Source organism: Artemia sp. Qi Xiang Cuo, chromosome 8 (genome assembly GCF_049724085.1).
Source record: "Artemia sp. Qi Xiang Cuo chromosome 8, ASM4972408v1, whole genome shotgun sequence".
In the NCBI taxonomy this organism is placed as follows: Eukaryota; Metazoa; Arthropoda; class Branchiopoda; order Anostraca; family Artemiidae; genus Artemia; species Artemia sp. Qi Xiang Cuo.
Window position 1 is genome coordinate 20139477 of NC_142801.1, and position 21579 is coordinate 20161055.

Here is a 21579-nt window from a genome sequence, read left to right on the forward strand (position 1 = left end):
GTGCCATAGTCCTAGTCAAAGTCAATAAATCTATGAAAAAACGGCAAACTTTCCACCCCAGTCCAAAATTACCACCAAGGATAATTCGTCGGCTGATGAAGAATTTCAATGTTCAAACCAAGCAAATGATGAAACTTCGAGCACAATGGATATTTAAATGTGTACTCTGCAAGGTTTTACGTTTCTCAAGAAATTATCACTGTGCAATAATGTTGTTTTTAACTATTAGGATGACCAAAATAATTTGCTCAACAACCCCTAAGCTAACCCTGAGAGCCCTTTTAGCAATATAAATTGTGAATGTCTCGACACTTTTGATTTTGAGAAAAATGTAAAACCTAAGCTAATGGAAGAGACAAAACTTAATATAGTCTGCTTTAACATCAGAAGCATAAGAGATTAGTGGACTAATTTTAAAGATTTAATTTTAATTAACGGTTACTGCCCTTTCGACTTAATTGGAATAACGGAAACACGGTTTTCAGAAATTGATGATACTAATGAATTTTTCCTCCCTTGCTTTCAAGCTATTTATATTGAAAGGAAATTAGCCAAGTCCACTGGTCGCATTTCTCTTTAAATCCGGTCAAATATAAAATTCACCCGGCTATTGCACTGTGAATCCTTATTCTCGCAACCTGTAAATAATCCATGCATTTATTCAATAATTGTTGATATGAGTGTTGACGACAATTCTTTTATTTTTTCATTGTTTTATAAGACACCCTCATTTCCGACAAATTTCTTTTGTAATCTTTTTGATGACTTTTCTAGTTTCATTAATTTACCACAAAAGAAGGCAATAGTTTTTGGGGACTTCAATTGTAATTTACTAAATGTTAGCAGTAATAATGATTGTGATACCTTCTTTGAAATATTTACCTCAAGTGGTCTTCTTTCAACAATCCTTTTTCCTACTAGATTTGATCCTATGAGGTTTTCCGCTATTGTAATTGAAAAAATTTTTTTATCCACTTCCCTGGGAAACCACCTGTCCTCCAAAGTAATATTCTCTGACCTGTCAGACCACTTTCCAATCTATCTCTCCCGACCCTTCAAACCAACTACTAAACACCCTCGAACTAAGACCCCTACGTCTAATAGACTATATAATATTGTGAATATGAACCGGTTCACGGATCATTTAAAATCATTTGACTGGTCAAAGGATGTTAATTCAGCCACAATTGGTTTTAAACAGGGACTGAGTCATCTTATCAATTCAACCTTTCCAATATGTAAATCAAGCTGAAAAACTACCTATACACACCCCTAGATTTCTGAGAGCCTGACAATCTCTTCACATTTTAAAAATGACCTATATAAGTTGGCTTGCAAAATCAGTAGCGTTACTGACCTAACTAATTATAAAAATTACAAAAACTTATATACCAAACTCATCCGTGAAGCAAAAAAAAATTATTATTATTCAAAAATCATTCACTGCAAAGAGAACTTGCAAAAAATTTGGTCAACAATAAATGAAATTCTTTAAGAAAAAAAAGTAATTCAAGATCTATACCTATTAACCTTGAGGACATCAGTGGCAGATTAATCGACCCAATTTCAGTACCGGATGCTTTTAATAATTATTTCACCAATATTCCGAATGCTAACTCCTGTTCCCCCTCCGAGTCAGTACACCCTAGCAAGAATCCCAGATCCATATTTTTCTCTCCAACTGATAGTAATAAGGTGCTTCAAGTTATCGAATCTCTCTCTAATAGTAGTACACCTGACTTCTTTGGGATAAGTAATAAGCTTCTTAGAACTGCATCTTCCTCTGTTTGCAAGCTACATCTTCCTAAAAAAAGTAGCAAGCTACAATAAACCAAAATGTTCAGAAATTAAGTCAAGTAGTCGTCCAAGCCTAAACAAAGCCGGCTTTAAGTCTTTGGCACCCCTAAGCCCAAGAGTTATAGTCACCAATAAACCAAAGCGATTAGTTGAGAAAAAACAACACATTAGGGGATAGTTGAAGGCGAATAGAAGGCAACTGATAATTGATGAGCCGAACGCACTTTCGGAGATGCACGAGACACACAAGTAATTCACCTAAAATGAGTATGGCTGACACCCTCCATGCATTCTAGACACCACACGAAATTTGCACTTTACTGAAAACTAAATCCTTTAAATCATAGTTTTATTTTGTAAAGCTAACAGCGTCATTCAACCTGTAGATAGCGGACGCGAGCAGTATATGGTAATATTAAGGTAATTTATGGTTGTTGTAGTTTTGAATTAACATATAATATGTGTTTGCATCTTTTCGTGGTTTTGCTTAAAAATTCATTAAAATTATTTTATTTTTTTTGAAAAAATTATTTTTAATAATATAAAAAGAAAGAAAAACAATTATTTTTTATGTTTTTATACAAAATAATAATAACAATCGAAAAAAAAAACAACAAAACCAGATTTGTATTAAGCTTGACTTTTACAAAATTTCTGGTTATGTAATTTAAAAGTCACTGAGATAGACTTTTTTTCTAAAAGAATTTAATCTAAAAATGGTGTATAGATTATTACTTCTTTGAATACTAACTAACATATTATTACACCCAAAGGGTATAAACCAGTTGTAACATTACACTAACCAACTAAAAAAGTATACAATAACACATTCCTCATACTATATCAAGCTATGGATGTACCTCTGAAAGTGAAATCCTAGACAACAGTATCTCGTTCTAGCTTTCTCGTCCCCCTTCCCGTCCCCACCAACCCGGACAAAGATTTTTTTTTATTATAAAATTTGCATGAGGTCCATTTATTTTCTCCGTGTTGGCATTTTATATATATAAACGGCCCCCCCCCCAAAAAAATATGGACCCGTGTATGTTCATGTTCCCGGCGGATTAGTCATTTGTTCGTCATATTTAATAATATAAAATAATTAAGAGACCCTATACAAACTGATTAGATGAGAGATTCAGAAACAATTCAAGTCGGAGAGCAATGTTGCAATTAATCATTTGTCACCAACCCAGTATATATAAAAAAAAGAAGACAGGAAGGTACTAAACACGAGTTAATTAGCCAATCACTTGATGTGACAGCACAGGATCCTCGAATCTCTGACTTGGGAGCTTAACTAAAGGGCCACGTTTATTTCTTTCTTATGCCTGAGTCTGGATTCTGGCGGCAAGTCAAGCTGGCTTACACCTAAAAATAAATCCAAAACATGGACTTTTAAACATTAAAGACTTGCTTTATGCAAAAGAAGGAAAATGTAATACAAAGCACATGAAAAAACAATTACATCTCTTTAAGGTACTGTGAGGAAAAACGATTGAATATTATAAAAACACCTTTTTTTTTCTTAACTGAAGAAAGAGGGAAAAAAAATTAACCATACTTTCTCTTTGATTTTCGAAAGATAAAAACCTAGACTGAACAACTTATAGAAATCTACAAAATTTTTACTTCATGAGTTTCTAATTTTAATTTTTTTCTAATATTTATATGTTATATATATTTGGAAATTTCTGTTTGATCAGAATTTGGGATTAACAAAACTTTTTTATTTCAATGTTAATGCTATCATTAGTTAGGTTGTGGCCCTGGTATGTTACGTGTGTAAGCTACATGCCGCGGTATTCACAATCGGCTGCTATCTGAAAAATTTGATATTATACTGATTAATTTTAAAATATAATTAAAATACATACGATTTTCAAAAAAAGGTAGAAATAACAACACAAAAACCATGGTCAAACCTTAATACACGGAGATTTTCAAACCGCAAACCAGCCGGCGGTACTTCTTTGGCAAACCTCAACCCACGAGTTCTAGGCACCCGTAGACCAAAGCGATTTTTGGGGAAACACCCAAAAATTAGAGGATAGTTGAAGGCCTGAATAGAAGGCAACTGATAAGTGATGAACCGGAAGTAATGTAAGAGATGCAAGAGACGCAAAAGTAATGCAACTAAAATGAGTAGGGCTGACACCCTCCATGCGTTCTAGAGACCACACATAATTTGTTCTTTACTGAAAACTAAATACTTTAAATATGAGTTTTTTTAGTAAAGCGCAAAGCGCCATTCAACCTTTAGATCGTTTAGGAGCGCAGTTAATGGTAATATTAAGGTGATTTATGGTTATTTTAAGCTTCAATTACCATATGATATGTGTTTACCTCTAGTCGTTTTTGTGATTATCCATTATTTAAATATAAATATTTTTTGTGTAAATAATCATTTTTTATTAACAAAAACGAAAGAAAACCAATATATTGTATAGTTTTTATAATAACAAAAAAGATAAATAGGAAAATAACATACAAAAAGAGTTGTAGCAAGTGTTGCTTTTACAAAATTTTGGGTTATGTAATTTAAAAAAGTCTTTGAACTCTATTTTTTGTCTAAAAGTCTTTGAACTCTACTTTTTGTATAGTTTCATAATGATATGACTAAGCCAGCCTTAACTTATTTACCCAAAGGCTTGACAACCTTGTTCTGATTTCAAGCAATACAAATCACATTCTACACGAAAACCTTCCTCATACTTTATCACGATCTTGAAGAAAGTATGAAAGTGAAATAATAGACAACAGTATCTCGTTAGAGCTTTCTTGGCCCCCCGGCCTTCCCCATAAAACAGTGCAAAGAACTTTTTTTATTTTAAAATATAAATGGTTTCCTTTTTTTTTCTCCGTTTTGGCATTTTATAGATGTATACGCCCCCCCCCCCCAAAAAAAAATAAAGACCAGTGTATGTACATGTTGCAGGCGTATTTGTCATTTGATCGTCATCTTGAATAAGATAAAAGAATTAAAAAACTCTGTATAAACTGATTAGATGAGAGAGTCAGAAACAATTCCAGTCAGATATATATTTTGCAATAATTTAGTTGTCACCAAGCAAGAATATATAAAAAAAAAAAGAAGACATTGATTTCAATACCTTAATATAATTAGAACCTCAAAATATTTGACAGCCAAGTATCATATATGATAGGCATTGTGAGATTAGCTAAAGAAGAACTCTTATTTATTCATAAGGAATGATAATGTAATACGGAGACAAAAGGAGCTTGAGTATCACTAAGTAGGAATCAAAAACTTTAACTTTTAAACATAATAGATTAACTTTCTGAAAATGAAGTAAAATGTAAGACAAAGCACATGAAAAAATAAGTACATCTCTTTACGGTGTTGTGAGGCAAAAACCTTGCCTAGTATAAACAAAACATTTTTTTTTCTGAACTGAAGAAAGAAGAAAAAAAAATGAACCATAATTGTACTTGGATTTTTCGAAAGTTAAAAACCTAGACTGAACAACTTAGAGAAATCTAAAACATGGCCTTGTAGAAACAAAACATTTTTTTTCTGAACTAAAGAAAGAGGAAAAGAAAATGAACCATAATTGTACTCCTTGGATTTTTCGAAAGTTAAAAACCTAGACTGAACAACTTAGAGAAATGTACAAAATTTTTAATTCACGAGTTTCTAATTTTAATCTGTTATAATATTTATATGTTATATATTTGGAAAAGAAAGATAGAAGACGCCTTGGAATGCCACCTCCCACCTTTATGTGGGTGTCCATATATTTTTTAAATATCTTTTGGAAGATGTCACCGAAATCAGCATGGTAACTGACTCTTGATGATTTCTTTATTGACTCTATTACAAATTGTATAACCAGTATCGAAGTTGGTCTTGTTAGAAATAATTTATTAACTATCTCTCAATCCCAAATTTAAAATGAGTATTTTCAAGGGAAAATGATTTTAGCCCGAAAAAAAGGGAACTTATTTTCCACCCAAGATCACAACCGCAGTTCACCAAATAAATTCAAGCACATTTGCCAGGACCTCGGTAAATGGCATCATATATTAATAGTAAAGCAAAAACGTTAGAAATTAAAGCTAATGATATTGCAGACAATGCAACGTTTTTTATTAAAGGACCAGCATATATTGCTGGTTGGTTCTGTAGATTAACTAGATTCAAAGAGCAATGAGGGGGGGGGGACAATCACCCTTGGCGTATCCTGATAAAAGCAAATTTCAAAGCATTACAGTTTAACCAAGACAAAACTAAATACCTTGACCTAGTTTGTTTACGATTAGGCCTATAGTTTACTATATTGTAAAAGTGCTAAGCAATGATTAAGCACTGCATACTTACTGTTTTTGGTGGAAATAAATAAATAAAGTAATAAGAAGGATAAAAAAGACCGTTTCATCCTTTTTCCTCTTTTTGCCAGGCGTCTCACCTCTTTCATTAGAGTTAGTTGTGTCTAATGCCTGAATTCCTGACAGGTGGCCAACTGTTTTCGACCGCGTAGTTGGGGGGTTCTAGAAAGAGTTTTAGAAGTAGGTTGGAAGGGCGACTGGCCAAGGGTTTCAGTTAGAGTATCCTTCTCGGGTGGGACCGTCGAGGCTGCTTTTTTCCCGACATTTATTGTGACAAGACGCTACATATTCACGAATCAGTCTTAATTCAAAGTTACTTGACCAATAGTAAATATTCATTAATGGACATAGATCATTCACTCTGATAAAAAATATATCACTTTGTGTGAAGTGAAAAATCCCCCACACTTAAATACACAAGTTCAGTGCGCTCTCTAACACCGTACATTACACAAGATAAACAAAGTAGGGACAGTAGTTCGTTCAGTGTAGTTCACATAATTAATTATTCCCGAGTTTAGCCTCTGACAAGTCCTTGGGGGACTTGGGTCATTCAGTCCTTGGGTTCAGTCAGCCGTTTGTGTAAATTCTATAAGATAAAGGCACAAGAGGGTTGGGATGATTGTGTGGGGGCTTGAGACACAGAAGGCAGCGGGTTACGCTTCGACAGGACGTAATTATCGAATTTGACGCATAGTTCGTTAACTTTACGAGTAAGTGTAGCACTTGATACCTCTGACGTAACTGGTACTTCGACAGGCTCGTACATCACGAAAACAGGTAGGGGTCTTTGCTTTTCACCACACTTTTAAAAATTTTTTAGCAAGCCAATACAGTTATCTGCAGTTTTCTTTAGGTCACTAGGGAAATTCTTTAATTTTTAAAAAGTCCGAAAAATTTTCTTTGCTTCAATGAACAACTCAATGCAAAAAAAAAAGTTCGCAACAGTTTTCACAATATTTGCATGACTATTACCCACAGTCCAGATACGGTCTAAAAAGTTGAAGACTGGAGACGCTACAAGCTGCTGGCTCAGTATTTTATGTAGCAAACAAACATACAACAGGTATCTCACTTAGTCAGAAACGAGGTTGAATAGCTGCACAGAGATCACCGGGAGCAAGGGAAGCGTCAAGACCTGATCACATGTCCCCTACAATTTAAGGCTAATTAAAACCGGCAGGTACCAATACAACGCTTCCGGCAGCTTCTCTCCCCTCTTCTGCTTGGTCCCAAGCGGTACTGTCGACACACCTTAAGAAAAGGTTCAAATAGAGGAAATTCCCTTTTCCTTCCCCCTATAAATTCAGATCGGGCAAGGGCCAAAAGACAGCAATTACATGAGCCTTAGTCCAAAGACTTTCATTAAGATCCAACACTCTGTTATGTCAACTACACTGATGAGAAGACGAGGGCTATTCGTTCCTCATAACATTCTGTAGTTTATCAAGAGAAAATCACCTAAATGTTGGTGTAATATCTCTTATTAAAAATAATTACTGATTATAACTTCCGAATATGCATGTACATAAGTCTGTAGCCAAAGAAAAAAGAAACACAACTCTCATTCCGATTTGATCAAGATCCAACACACCTGTCTTCTAGAGGCTCTCGGAGCATCTGTATGGGATGGGCCTGGCATGGGCGGGGGGAGGGGGGTGGCACCAGCCCCCCGGCTGCTAATTACGGTTGCATGTTTACGGTTGCGTTTCTTGCGAAGATTAACACGAATGTGAGAACCCCGCCCACTCCCGAAACCGGGATTAGTAAAAGGTATGTGCACTGGTTCTTCAAATCTACGTGGACAGTCAGTTTCGCCCATAAGGGGGGGGGGCACAAGCCCCCTTAATATCATAGAATTTAAAATATTTTCAAGTTACCTACTCCAATGTCTAGTTCGATAAAATACAGATAACTTGATTTGCAAGTAGAGACAGATCACGTGTGCTTAATCTGGGGGGATTTACGAACTAAGATTAAATATCATGTTAGCCCCCCCCTCCGCCCCTATATTCACAATTGATGAGTCCAAGTTATTGAACCGGGGTCTTAAAGGCTACTAGCCTAGTTGCGCACCTAAGGGGGGGGGGCTCCACTCCCCAGCTTATCATCAAATTGTAAATATGTGAAATATCACGACTCATAGTTCTATTAATAGAAAATAAAGCTAACTTGAATATGATGTTGATACATCTAACGTATGCATTTTTTATGTTGGGTTTATTCTGAATATTCAAACGATTTTGAGCACCCCCCCCCCCCCTGAAAATTGTTGATTAAAATTCATTTCCACATTGTGTTAAAAGATCATAACGTTGCAGGAACGCAACTAAGGGGGAGGGGGACCCCTCGCCCCCCTGCTTCTAAATAAAATTAAAGTCGTGTCACTAAAAAGAAAAATAATAATTTAAATGAAATTTAAAATTATAATAATAATTTGTTTAGATATTATTAAAATTTTTGAAAAAACTGATCAAAATGCTCTTAGTTACCATTTTTTTTGTTATTGTACTTTTTCAAAAGGCAAAAACAAGATGATCTAAGCAAAAAACAAGATCAGGAATATCGACACCTTTGATGAAAATAATGATGAACGATACTAAGGGTTAATAGAAAGAAATACGCGTATTAGTTAAGATGACTCACCTATCAGAATAATTGGAAAACTGTGACCGTGTTTTCACCCCGCCTCTAGAAGTTTGAAATTGTTTTAACCTCGGTGTGCAGAAATAAAAACGGTACTTGTGAGTTATATAAAACACACTCGAGAATTTCGATCGTGAATGATGCGATCATGAGACAAGAAACTTGTCAAGCAACTTTTTTTAGACCAGACCCTTTGATTTGGCTCGGTTGGACAATAAATTGTAGCTATATTTCACTTAAGTAGTTAGTTTTAAATAACGTAAAGAGGTAGAGAAAGTAAAGAGAAAGTAATTTTAAGGTAGAGACAGATCACGGTTGAGTTTCTTACGAAGATTAACACGAATGTGAGCACCCCTCCCCACCCCCTCACTAGAGCATATTCCCATTCCGTTAGACTTGGGTTTCAAATCGACTCACCTGGCATGACTGCCACTAAGGGGGGGGGGCCCCAGCCCCCCGGCTTCTAATTAAATTTAAAAGCTGGTACAGATAAATAAAAATATGTAGAGGTAGAGAAAATAAAGAGAAAGTGGTTTTAAGGTAGAGACCGATCACGGTTGCATGATGACGGGTGAGTTTCTTACGAAGATTAAAACACCTGTGAGCATCCCCCCCCATTCCCGACACATTTAGGCTTACCCGGAAGTTTACAGTTTGTGTCACAGCTACTCGCCCGGCATGGGCACCATTAAGGGGGGGCAGCAGCCCTCTGCTGATACAGGACATTAAAAGCGTGCAAAAATAGATAATACATATAATTTCAAATAAATTTAAAAATAAAATAATAATGTTTTTTTATATTATTAAAAGTTTGGACAAAACTGTGCAAAATGTTCTTAATTACCATTTTTTTTTTTGTTATTGACCTTTGGCAAAAGGCAAAACAAAGTTGATCTAAGCAAAAAACTGATCGGGAATAGCGAAACCTTTGATGAAAATAATGATGAACTACACACAGGGGGAATAGAGAGAAATATTAGTTCAGAGGACTCCCCTTTCAGAATAATTGGAAAATTGTGACCGTGTTTTCACGCTCTTGAAGTTTGAAATTGTTTTAGCCTCGGTGTTCAGAAGTAAACACTGTACTTGTCAATTAAGTAAAACACACTCGAGACTGTCGATCGTAAATGATAGAATTATCGTACAAGAAAATTGTCAATCAACTTTTTTAGACAAGACCCTATGCTATTGCTATGATGGTAAAGAAAGTGTAGCTATTTAACTTTAGCTATTTCACTGAAGTATTTGTTTGGTATGTTGGTTAGGTTTCCTTAGGCACCTTATTTATTATCTGCTATTCTTTATATGCTATATGTTCTCTATAAATACATCTTTTAAAATTCAACGGTCCTTTTGTTTGATCAATCTGTCTAAAAGAATGGTGACAAAAAGTAAAAATCAAAAAGGAGGACTGAGTAAGGAAGCAGTTCCCCTCATATGCAGAATAATTTCTGATTGTTTTAATTTTTAATGCTGCTCCTTGCTTTTAAGTAGTTTTTTTTTTTTTTATTATTTCTTACCCTTATTAAAATCCTCCAATGAAATAACTGTTCTTTTTTCTTATACATTTTTCCCCCCTTAACATACAACCCCCCCCTAAAAAAAAACATGCAGAGTACACCCTAACCAATACTGTAGTCAATAGGAAATAATGGCAAACGACCTAACTTGCAACCCTGTCCTCGGGGACTATTTGGGTCAATACCATCTCCACAGTCATAGTATATCTACAAGATAAAAGTAGACACAAAAACTCCTTAGACTTATATAAATTATTTACAAATCCTACTCCTAAGACGTATGAATAATTTCCAATAACGAAGGCCATATGTACACATAGTTTAAATTTCATAAATTTCAGCCCTCCCCCGGGAACTGTGGGGTACTAAGTCATCCTAGAAAACATATTTATTATGTTTTTGACCGTGCTAAACAAAATGGTTATCTCAAAATTTTAATCGGGTGACTTTGGAGAAAAAATCAGCGCGGGAGGAGGCCTAGGTGCCTTCCCTTTTTTGGTCACTTAAAAAGGACACTATAAATTTTAATTTTCGTTTGAATGAGTTCTCTCCCACTATTCTAGGACCACTGGGTCGATACAATTGATAGAAAAATAACGGTGTATAATATAAAAATATATCTTAAAGATAATATTTTTACAATTTTACGTAATATATTCCATAAAAGAAGGTACAATAAATAAAAATAATGTACAATAGTAATATACAGTAAAAGGCACTTTACTGTTAACTAACTGATGTTAGTTCTGAATGAATGGGGGGGATGTAAGTTAGATTGACACCAAAGCAAAAAATATTGAAAAATAACGGTAGGAAAAACGTACAAATCTTGAGATATGGGGGAGAAGGGGCGGTAACGGTCTACATGCCTGGTGTAAAAGGCTATACTGGCAGTACTGAACACGGGGACCAGTGTTTAACATACTGACATTTTTGTGTAACCACACAAAGATTAACATGTACTTTTTCCAGTATTAAATTAAAGCATTAAAAAAAAGAAAAAAAAGGAAAAAAAACAAAAAAACTTAAATATGCACAATTATGTCAAGTGGACGCAAGGAAAATTTTACGTCTCCCATGAAAACTTCCTTCATGGAAAGTCTTCCTTCAGTTGTGCAGAAAGTAACGAGAAATTGATTTTAAGATATATACAGATGAGGGTTGCATGCTTACGGTGTCGTTTATTAAGAATTTTACACCGAATTAGAGCACCCCCCCCCCACCAACAAAATTTGAGGCTTCAACGAACGGTCAACTGTTTTGTCAAAGCTAATCACCTGGCATGGGCCCCCATAAGGGGGGGGGGGGGCACCCGCCCCCATCCCCGGCTGCTTAATAAAATTAAAAGCTGGTACAGATATAGATTAATGTTAATTAAATATAAAATAATTATAATACTTTTAAATAACTGTTTTTTTACTTTAGAAAAAATATGATTTTCAGTTATCTCCTGAAGTTTGCCCCCCACCCCCACCGCGGCCTCTCTTTGCGTCACGCGATATATTCAAAATTAAAAAAGAAAAAAAAAAAATAGAAAAAATAGAAAAAGGTAAGTTTTTTTTATTATATATGTTCATTTTTTTTAATATATGAATTAGACCCCGAAGCCGCGCCGAAAAGTCGGCGGCGCGCCGCCGAAAAAAAATCCCGCCCAGCTAGCATCAGCGCGCTGACGCCGCCGCTGATTCTAACGGCGGAGGCGTCACTAATCCGCCGCGGTTTTTTTTTTTTTTTGTCGTTTTTTTTTGCTTATCGAGAGCAACCTCGGGGGTTCAACCTTAATACTAGCTAATCTTTCTCTTAAAGAAAAATACTGTCAACTTGGGCTCGCCAAGTATATTGGTTTTTAGGAAGAAGTAGAAGAAATTTTTTTCTGAAACAAAAATTCTACCTTCCACTTTAAAACTCTGTTCATTTTCTTTCTGATTTTTCGGATGAAAAGAGGTAGGTAAAAGAGCATTATGCGATTCAGGATGTTATTATAGGCAGCGCAATCGCGCTGCCTAAGTAAAGAACAATGTTGGCACAATGTATTTTTTTCTTTCCATACCAGGGCAATTCGTATCGAGGAGTTGATAACACCCCTTCTACGCCCACCATTTCCCCAAACACATCCAATAAAAATTTTAAGATAGCCATTTTGTTCAGAGTAACTGATTTACAGCGATAAAATATGTTTTTGAGGAGGTTACTCCACCACAACCCTTAGGGCAGGGGTTTTATTATTTGACCCTGGGGTATGTAAGAACGATGTTGGCATAATATACTATTTCTTATTTTTTCCTTTAGAGCAGGGCACTTCGTATCGAAGAAGTTGTCGTAGAAACTTCGAAAAGGGCTCATTCAATTGGAAATTGGAGTGGCTTGTGCCCTTTCTAATAGTCGAAAGTGATTGGAAGGCAACTAACACCCCTTCCACGCCAACCACTTCCCGAAACACATCCAATCAAAATTTTGAGAGAGCCATATTATTTAACGTAGTTAGAAGTTCTGGAAATTATGTCATTGAGGGAGATATCCACCATAACAGCCCTTAGGGCAAGGGTTGTAACTTATACCGCAGAGACATCTAAGGTTTTTATGAAAAGCGTTGTTGTAGAAACTCAAAAAGGGCTCATTCGATTGGAAATTGAAAGGCCGAGTGCCCTTTTAAATAATCGAAAGTGATTGGAAGGCTTGACATTTTCAAACAGTTCGTGGTAACGAACTGTAAGTAAGGAGCGACCCGGCTCAATGGTAACCAAAACTCTAAAAAAAGGAATTTTGATACCAATAGATACATCAAGAGAATCAAATTTTAATTCTGATTTCAAAAATATAAGTTTCATCAAGTTTAATCTTACCCATCAAAAGTTACGCGCCTGAGAAAATTTGGCTGATTTTTGAAAAAAGGGGGAAAGACCCCCTAAAAGTTACAGAACCTTAATGAAAATCACACCATCATATTGAGCGTATCAGAGCACCCTACAGTAGAGGTTTCAAGCTCCTGTCTACAGAAAAGTGGAATTTTCCATTTTTTGCCAGAAGAAAGATCACGGATGCGTGTTTATTTGTTTGTTTTTTTTATTTTTCTCAGGGATATTCGTATTGACCCACTGGTCCTAGAATATCTTAGGAGGGTTCATTGGAACGGATATTAAAAGTTCTAGTTTTCTTTTTAAGTGACAAAAAAAATGGAGGGCAACTAGGCCCCCTCCCATGCTCATTTTTTCTCAAAGTCACCCAATTAAAATTTTGAGATAGCAATTTTGTTCAGCATTGTCGAAAATCTAATAAATATGTCTTTTAGGATGACTTAATCCCCCACAGTTCCCAGAGGAAGGGCTGCAAGTTATGAACTTTGCCCATTGCTTACATATTGTATTGGTTATTGGGAAGTATACAGGCAATTACAGGAAGGATTTTTTTCTGGTGGGGGGGATGGAGGAGGGGGTTACTAGGAGAACATTTCCGTGGAGGATGTTTCTTTGGGGTAAGGGACATTTCTATGAATGGGGCGCCGGATTTTCAAGCATTATTTAAAAAACGATCAGAAATTAAATTAAAAAAAAAAGTTTTTTCAACTGAAAGTAAGAAGCAACATTAGAACTTAAAACGAGCAAAAATTTATTACGTATATGAGGGGGGTCTCCTTCAAATCAATACCTCGCTCTTAACGCTACAGTTTTTTTATTGCTCTCAAAAGAGCTATTTTTTCTATTTAAACGGCCTTTGTGATTCAGGGGTTTGTTAATTAATTTTTTTTTAAAATTTTAACGTAAAGTGCGTGGTATTGACTAAGAGGACAACCCCCTCATATACGTAATAACATGTACGTAATAAAAAAAAACAATAATAAAAAAAGAAGTGATACAGCTCAATAGTAATCGGAACTTTTGAAAACGGAATTTGGATGTCAATAGATGTATCAAAAGAATGGGCTTAAAATGCTGATTCTAAATATATAAATTTTATTAAGTTTAGTATTACTCATCAAAGGCTACGAGCCTGAGAAAATTTACCTGATTTTTTAAAGAGGGGGGAAACATCCCCTATAAGTGAAAATATTTGAATGAATATCCCACAGTCAGATTCAGCGTATCAAAAAACCATATTACATAGGTTTCAAGCTCATATCTGCAAAAATCTGCAACGTATTTTTTGCCAGAGGAAAAATATACGAATATAGAAGTTCGTTACGTAAGTTAATTTGTAAATTACGTCAGAATCAAATTTAGAGACAGCCATTTAGCAAACGAAAACTAAAGTTTTTATGCAAATTTTGTTTACTTATTCAATGACGGTGAACCAAAATCAAAGCTGCATTAACTAAAAAACTATCAGAAATTAAATTTTAAAAAATAAGTTTTTTAAGCTGAAAGTAAGGAGCGACATTAAAACTTAAAACGAACAGAAATTATTCCGGATATGAAAGGGGCTGTCCCCTCCTCAACGCCTCGCTCTTTACGCTAAAGTTTGACTCTGTCTCACAACTTTACTTTTTAAAACAATAAAAAACTTTAGCGTAAAGAGCGAGGCGTTGAGGAAGGGATAGCCCCTTTCATATACGGAATAATTTCTGTTCGTTTTAAGTTTTAATGTCACTCCTTACTTTCAGTTTAAAAAACTTGTTTTTTTATTTAATTATAGTAAAAATCAATGTGGGTATAATATATCATTTTTGTTGTTGTTGTTGTTGTTTAGACCAGGGCACCTTGTATCGAAGAAGTTGTCGTAGGAACTTCGAAAAGCACCCGTTCGATTGAAAATAGAAAGGGCTGATGTCCTTTTTAATAGTCGAAAATGATTGGAGGTAAACTAATCCCCCTCCCACGCCCACCCTCCCATTTGCCTTTCTGTTTAAAAAGTAAATGTTGCCTTAAGATTAAATGCACTGTGTTAATGTTAATTCCCAATAAGTCATCTCAGCAGTATCCCAAGATCGACTGGGGGTATTAATTTCAAACTTTCGGGGCTACTTCTGCTCTTAAAATTTAACCAAATCAAAATAGCGTAAGTGTATCCAAGCTATCAAAGAAAGTAAACAGATTTTTTTGCGAATGGTATCAAGTTTTCTATTTCAGGTCAACTAGAGGAGGTATGAAACTAAATTAAACACTACTATTTGTGACCAGATTTTTAAAAGGGTCTATGTTGTTAAAAATTGCTGAAAATTTTTTTCAGCATAAAAATAGCAGGCCAAACTATAAATTCTTCAAAAAAAACGAAAAGATTGAAAGTATTATTTTGTTTTTCCCTGAAAAGATTATGTCAATATAAAACGAACAGAAATTAATTAAGAAAACTGTTTCCACAAAATAAGTTTTTCAAAGAAAAGTAAAGAACTCCATTAAACAAAAAATGAGCAAAAATAAAATCAAATAATCTACCAAGCTTGAAACTACCACAAATCAGCATCTATAAATAAATGAAACCCAAAACGAACAGAAACTACAATAAATAACCGAGTCAAACTCAAAACGAGCAGAAATTAACATAAATTGGGCTCAAAACCCCTATGCCTTCCCGAGGCCAGAACATAACTTTCACTTTACTGAAAAAAATACAATTGAATGTGCATTGTCAGTTTAATATACATATATTGATATTTGGTAATCAAAATCCTAATATTATTTGATTTATTAAAGTTATAAAATTAACAACATTTATATGTTTTTCAGTCAAGTGCAAATTATGTTCTGGTATGGCATTGGGGTTTTGAGACCAATTTATGTTAATTTCTGCTCGTTTTGAGTTTGACTCGGTTATTTATTGTCATTTCTGTTCGTTTTGGGTTTCATTTATTTATCGATGCTGATTTGTGGTAGTTTCACGCTTGGTAGATTAATTGATTTTGTTTTTGCTCATTTTTTGTTTAATGGAGTTCTTTACTTTTCTTTGAAAAACTTATTTTGTCTAAATTTTTTTAATTAATCTGGAAAAGAGCTAGAGCAAGTATAGGAATATATCTATACAAATGAATTACATTTTTTTTTTTTTGCACAATGAGCAGAGCACACAAAAGTTGAAGTAGCCTTAAACTTATACTTGAAACTTCATAACTTGACCACTTCTTTCAGAAAAGAATTTTGGAGGGTTATTCCGTGTTGATAAGAAAAGAGGGTAAAGGAGCAGTTTAATTCCCCCTGTAGTGTAGTGCGCAGGAGCCCTATGGTAAAGGTGCAGGTTAGTTCCCCCTGTAGTGTAGGGCGCAGGAGCCCTATGGTAAAGGTGCAGTTTAGTTCTCCCTTATAAAAACAACTTAATTCAGCAGATACAAAGAAGAAGCCCATTTGCGGCTTTCTTAGGGACCCAAAGGTCCAATGCTAGTTTCAGATCCTGCGAGTGGCAGTTTACGCTCGTCAAGTTTTGGCTGTACCGGCCATAAGTGCCCTAGCTAAACGGCTTTTTTGCACGACAGGACTGATAGTGACTGCAAAAAGATCAATGGCTCCAGGCAGAGTGAACTAACTCAGTTTTGTTACATCAATTGTAACTGAAGTGATATAACCGCTGGTTTAAAATTATTGTTAAGCCATGGTATCTAACTTGTATACAGTGTTTTTTTTTAAGTTGTTATTTGTTGTTTTTTTTCACTTCCTTTTCGAATGTATTTGATGAACTAGGAGATGTCTGAACTTCAAACTTTGAAAGCTATACACACATTAGCCCAAGTCATTAACAAAAAGAAAATGACTAAACACGGGATTTTATAGGAATAATGCGATGTTAAACATTAACCCAACATAGGTTTCCCTGGGTCTAGTGGCTAAAAATGAGAATTGTACATGGTCTGATTGACGGGGAACATAAACACTTTCCGCACGGCCCAACAAATTCCTGTTTTGTCATACTGTTCTTGTATTTTTTTAGCCAACCATTTAAAAATCCTTACTAAAATCAAGTTGAGGTTGAACGTGCTTGGTGAAGTTTGATTTTTATTATTATTTTTAATCAGAAAAATCAGCGCGCCGTGGCGCGCCGCCGGTCAGAAATCGGCGGCGCACCGCCAAAAAAATTCGGCGCGCCTGGCGGCGCGCCGCCGCCGATACTAAAACACAGATTCGCCGCCGTCATGTCGGCATGGCGCGGCTTCGGGGACTAATATGAATTATTTTTCAGTTTTCACTGTCATTTTCTTTTGATTTGGAAAAATCGGTTACAACTTTACCCGTGTCCTCCAGTATTTTGACGAAATTAATCAACTGTTAAGACGGACTATCTGTCAGGTTAAGATATAGTTGAGTTTAAGACTCAACAGAGAATTAATGTTTAAATTATTGCAGAAGGAAACTGTTGTCAAATTAAACTAATTAGTTTCACTGGTTTATTTTCACGGCTCAGCCAGGCAACACTGTTCAAACTATTTAGTTCATTTAAATATCCAGTCTCCTGTACGATTATCTGTTCAATACGATGACTCTTTAATAAAAAATATTTTTTGGATTCTTGTTCTTTACTCATTAAATAATATATTATTTATTTGTTAAATATTATCACATTATTTATTACAGAAATATCTATAACCTTGTAAACAATTAATCGGCCAACACGGCAACGTAAAAAAATGTTTTCTAAAAGAAAAAAAAAACTGTCAATAAAAAAATAATTTTTATTTTTATCTTGTAATTATTATTTTGAATAATCTTAGTTATTAATGTTTGTTGCACCAACAAATTTGTAAGAATTTTGAAAAAGTTTGAAACCGCACTGAATATTTTAGGATCAAGATGAAAAGTGCACCACCAGAAACACTATAACACCACCGGGATCACTGTTCTCATTGTCTTTACTAATGATGCTACCAAGGTAAGTGAAACTGTCCATTCAATCAATCTTTTTATAACCCAATGTCACCTTTTCATCATTATTTATTCCTAGCCTTAGTATGAGTTCATTTCTAACCTATACCTATAAGAGTAAGACCTATACCTAACCTATACCTATATTCCTAACCTAACCTATAAGAGTTCATTCATTTTGATCTCACCTTCATCCAGGATACTTAAATTATCAGCATAGGCTAATCTAAGTTCATAAGTTTTTCTTTCCTATTTGGTTCTATATTTTCCCATTGCCTTTCATGTGTTCCTAAAGTCTAAGTCCATCAAAATGATTTATATAGAGGGGAATAGAACACAGCCCTGCTTAACTTCTGATTTAACATGGTGCCAGCTGCCATCCTCATTAAGCCGTTTTTTAGCACTAAGATCTTACATATTTTTGCAAAGATTATCGTTTTTTAACTCATCTTTGTTCTAAGATCTTACAGCTCACTGATGTTAGCAAAAAGTGTGAAGACCGCCACTGTTTTGCCATATAGAACAATGATGAGAGAACTTTGATGATCTACTCATCATTCCCAGGCCGCTGATCAGAGCAGAATGATGAAAGTAGTCCCCGAAGCCGCGCCACGCTGACATGACGGCGGCCATGTCAGCGGCCGCCGCTGACATGGGGTCCCTAAGAATGCCGCAAATGGGCTTCTTCTTTGTATCTGCTGAAATAAGTTGTTTTTATAAGGGAGAACTAAACTGCACCTTTACCATAGGGCTCCTGCGCCCTACACTACAGGGGGAACTAACCTGCACCTTTAACATAGGGCTCCTGCGCCCTACACTACAGGGGGAATTAAAATGCTCCTTTATCTATTTAAAGGTATGACTGGGAACAGCTCGGCAGCAATGGGGATAGGGGATATACCTTGGTAGTTTTTACGGTCCATTAGGTCTCCTTTTTTGAAGATAGGGACAATTATTGAGGTCTTCCAGTCATCTGGGATGTATTCATTGCCCCAGCCTTCAGTTATCACGCTATGAAGTTTATCCATCACTACATCAGGGAGAGCTTTCAGTAGCTCGGCAGAAATCCAAGCTATTTCTGGGCTTTTATGGTTTTTCAAAACTTGGATTGCCTTAATTACTTCATCCCGGAGGTTGGGTCCGTACATACATTTCATAAGCCTGGTTGCTTTTGATTACTATTGTCTTCTGGTCTCGATTGCTCTTGGAAGTGAGCACGCCATTTTTCGATATGCTCCTCGCTGCTTGTGAGTTTTTTCCCGACTTTCACCTTAAAGGACAGGATGGTGGTTTGCTTCTGCTTCCCAGTGCATTCTCCAAGTATCTAATAGTTTTCGTGTATTGTTCCGTTATGCGGCTCTTTCCACATCACTGGGCACACTAGACCAGTAGGCTTTTTTGTCAGCTCTTACGGATTTGAGACATTCTTGGCGTAGCATTTTGTATGTAGGGGAGTTCTTGTTGGTCATTTCTTTTTTTTGGCTGAGTTTGAGTGTCTTTTCTGAGATCCATTTCTTGGTTTTACGCTTGACAAACCCAAGTATGTTTGGGGCAGCTTCATTGATGTGGTCCTTGAGTTTGCTCCATTTCTTTTCAATCTTTATCTTGGGGCAGTTGGGGCACTCATCAGTCGGGGTTGCTTCCTCGGTGTCATCTTGAAGGACAACGAATCGGTTTGAGAGTTTAAGGACAAACGCTCCTCGGTACTCATCTACTTTCAGCTTCGACACGTCTTTTTTCTGGTTCGGCATAGTAGCCTTCCTTGAGCTAAGTCTGTACTTTAGCCTTGTCTTCAGCAAGAAGTGGTCAGATTCATTTTGTGATTCCGTGTCAGCACCTCTGCGCACTCTCGAGTCCCACACAATGGATTTCCATCATCGGGATACAAGAAGATAATCTATTTGGGCCTTTTCTCTTCCATCACGAGATTTCTGTGTATACGTATGACACGACTTGTGCCTAAACCAGGTGTTAGCCACATCGAGGTAGTTCTGCATTGCGAACAGTAGAAGCCTGTTTCCATTTCTGCACCGGTCTCTGAGGCCGTACTTGCCAATCACCTGTTCCAAGTTATTCAGCTTTCTTCCGATTCTGGCATTGAAGTCGCCTCCAATTAGGAGGATATCTTTCTGGGAAATCTTATCAATGACTGTCTGCAGGTCACTGAAAAACTGATCTTTTTCCTGTTCAGCGGTATCTCTTATTGGGGCGTAAACGCTAAGGATAGTCATATTGTTCGTGCGACCTTTAATTCTTGCCCGTACGATTCTCTCAGACATAGGCTCATATTCGATGAGCCCAGTGATTGTATTGAGGACAACAGGATACCTACTCCTGCCCGGCCAGATCCATCTAATAGTCACGAGTTAAAAAAGTGACCGCCTTCCCAGCTGAGTATTCAAGGGTCAAGATGTTATGCCCATTTAGTCTCGTGTCAGAAACACACAGATTATCAAAGTTATAAAGGTAATATTCATCAGCTACAAAAGATTGTGTCAATAAACATTAAATCGAGCTGCAGGTTCCAGCGGCCAATGTTCAGGCCTTGTCTTCTTGATAGGAAGGCAGGTAGCATACTTTTCGACGAGAACGGTATTTTTGTCACATTGCAGAATACCGGGGATGCCGTTGCCAAACTGTTACTAATTATATTTGTCATCATTATTGACCGTTTCATGGGGATAAGGTACATCACTAAATCCCCTGTCCTGCAGTCAATCAAAGCTCATTGGCCATCACCTTGCTCGGCGTGGAGCTCAGTAATGTTTAAACCCCTTCACCACTTTGAGGTGCACTAGCGGACTCCCGATGCAGCCTGTGAATGGAGAGTCAAGCCTCATTGCCTGGATGCTCACCACCACCGTGGAAATTTCCTAGCTTAGCTACCCCTTTGCTCCCACTTAGAATCAGTAATAGGCTTCAGAAGGCTTATAATATCAGCCGTGTGCACACGGCTACACATCGCAGGTATTTACGTGGGGCGTTTGGCTGCAGGGAATGCCATTCACTTCTTCTTTCTAGCCTTTTCAGTGGCCTTGGTGACTTTGCCACCAGCAGTAGGTAGGTCCTTGAAGTTGACCGACTTGATGACAAACATCAACTGTAGGATAGAAGAAAAGGATGGATTTGATAGTTCTAGCATACCACATTGGTTAAGACTTTAGGTCCTATTCGGTTGATAAATGGTGCTTGCGCAGGGCACAAAAACATTTAAGAAAAATCCCCAAGCCGTTACCAAAGCTTAAAAGTAAAGTACAAATTAAAAAAAAAGTAAAAAGAAGAAGAAAATAAAGACATTTAATTTTTGATTTGGAAAAATGTCCAAAAAGTGTCCTTTATTTCAAAAATCTGCCTTTTTTGATCCAATAGTGTCCCGGTGTCCTTCAGTGTTAAAAAGTGTCCATTTGGCATCCTAGTTAACAAGCTATGTCCCAAACTATTCATCCTGCGGTTTTTTTTGAAGTTCCGTGTTTCATGGTTCATGT

General features: G+C 36.2%; 1 protein-coding gene across 1 annotated transcript in view; it reads left to right on the forward strand.

Annotated features, from left to right (window-relative positions):
- Window positions 1-18015: 18015 nt before the first annotated feature.
- Window positions 18016-21579, forward strand: part of DEF8 (differentially expressed in FDCP 8 homolog) — a 41399-nt gene continuing 37835 nt past the window's right edge. The window contains exon 1 of the mRNA XM_089093278.1: window positions 18016-18101. Coding sequence (XP_088949404.1) covers window positions 18088-18101 — 14 coding nt within the window. The 5' untranslated portion in view covers window positions 18016-18087. The remainder of the gene's footprint in view (window positions 18102-21579) is intronic.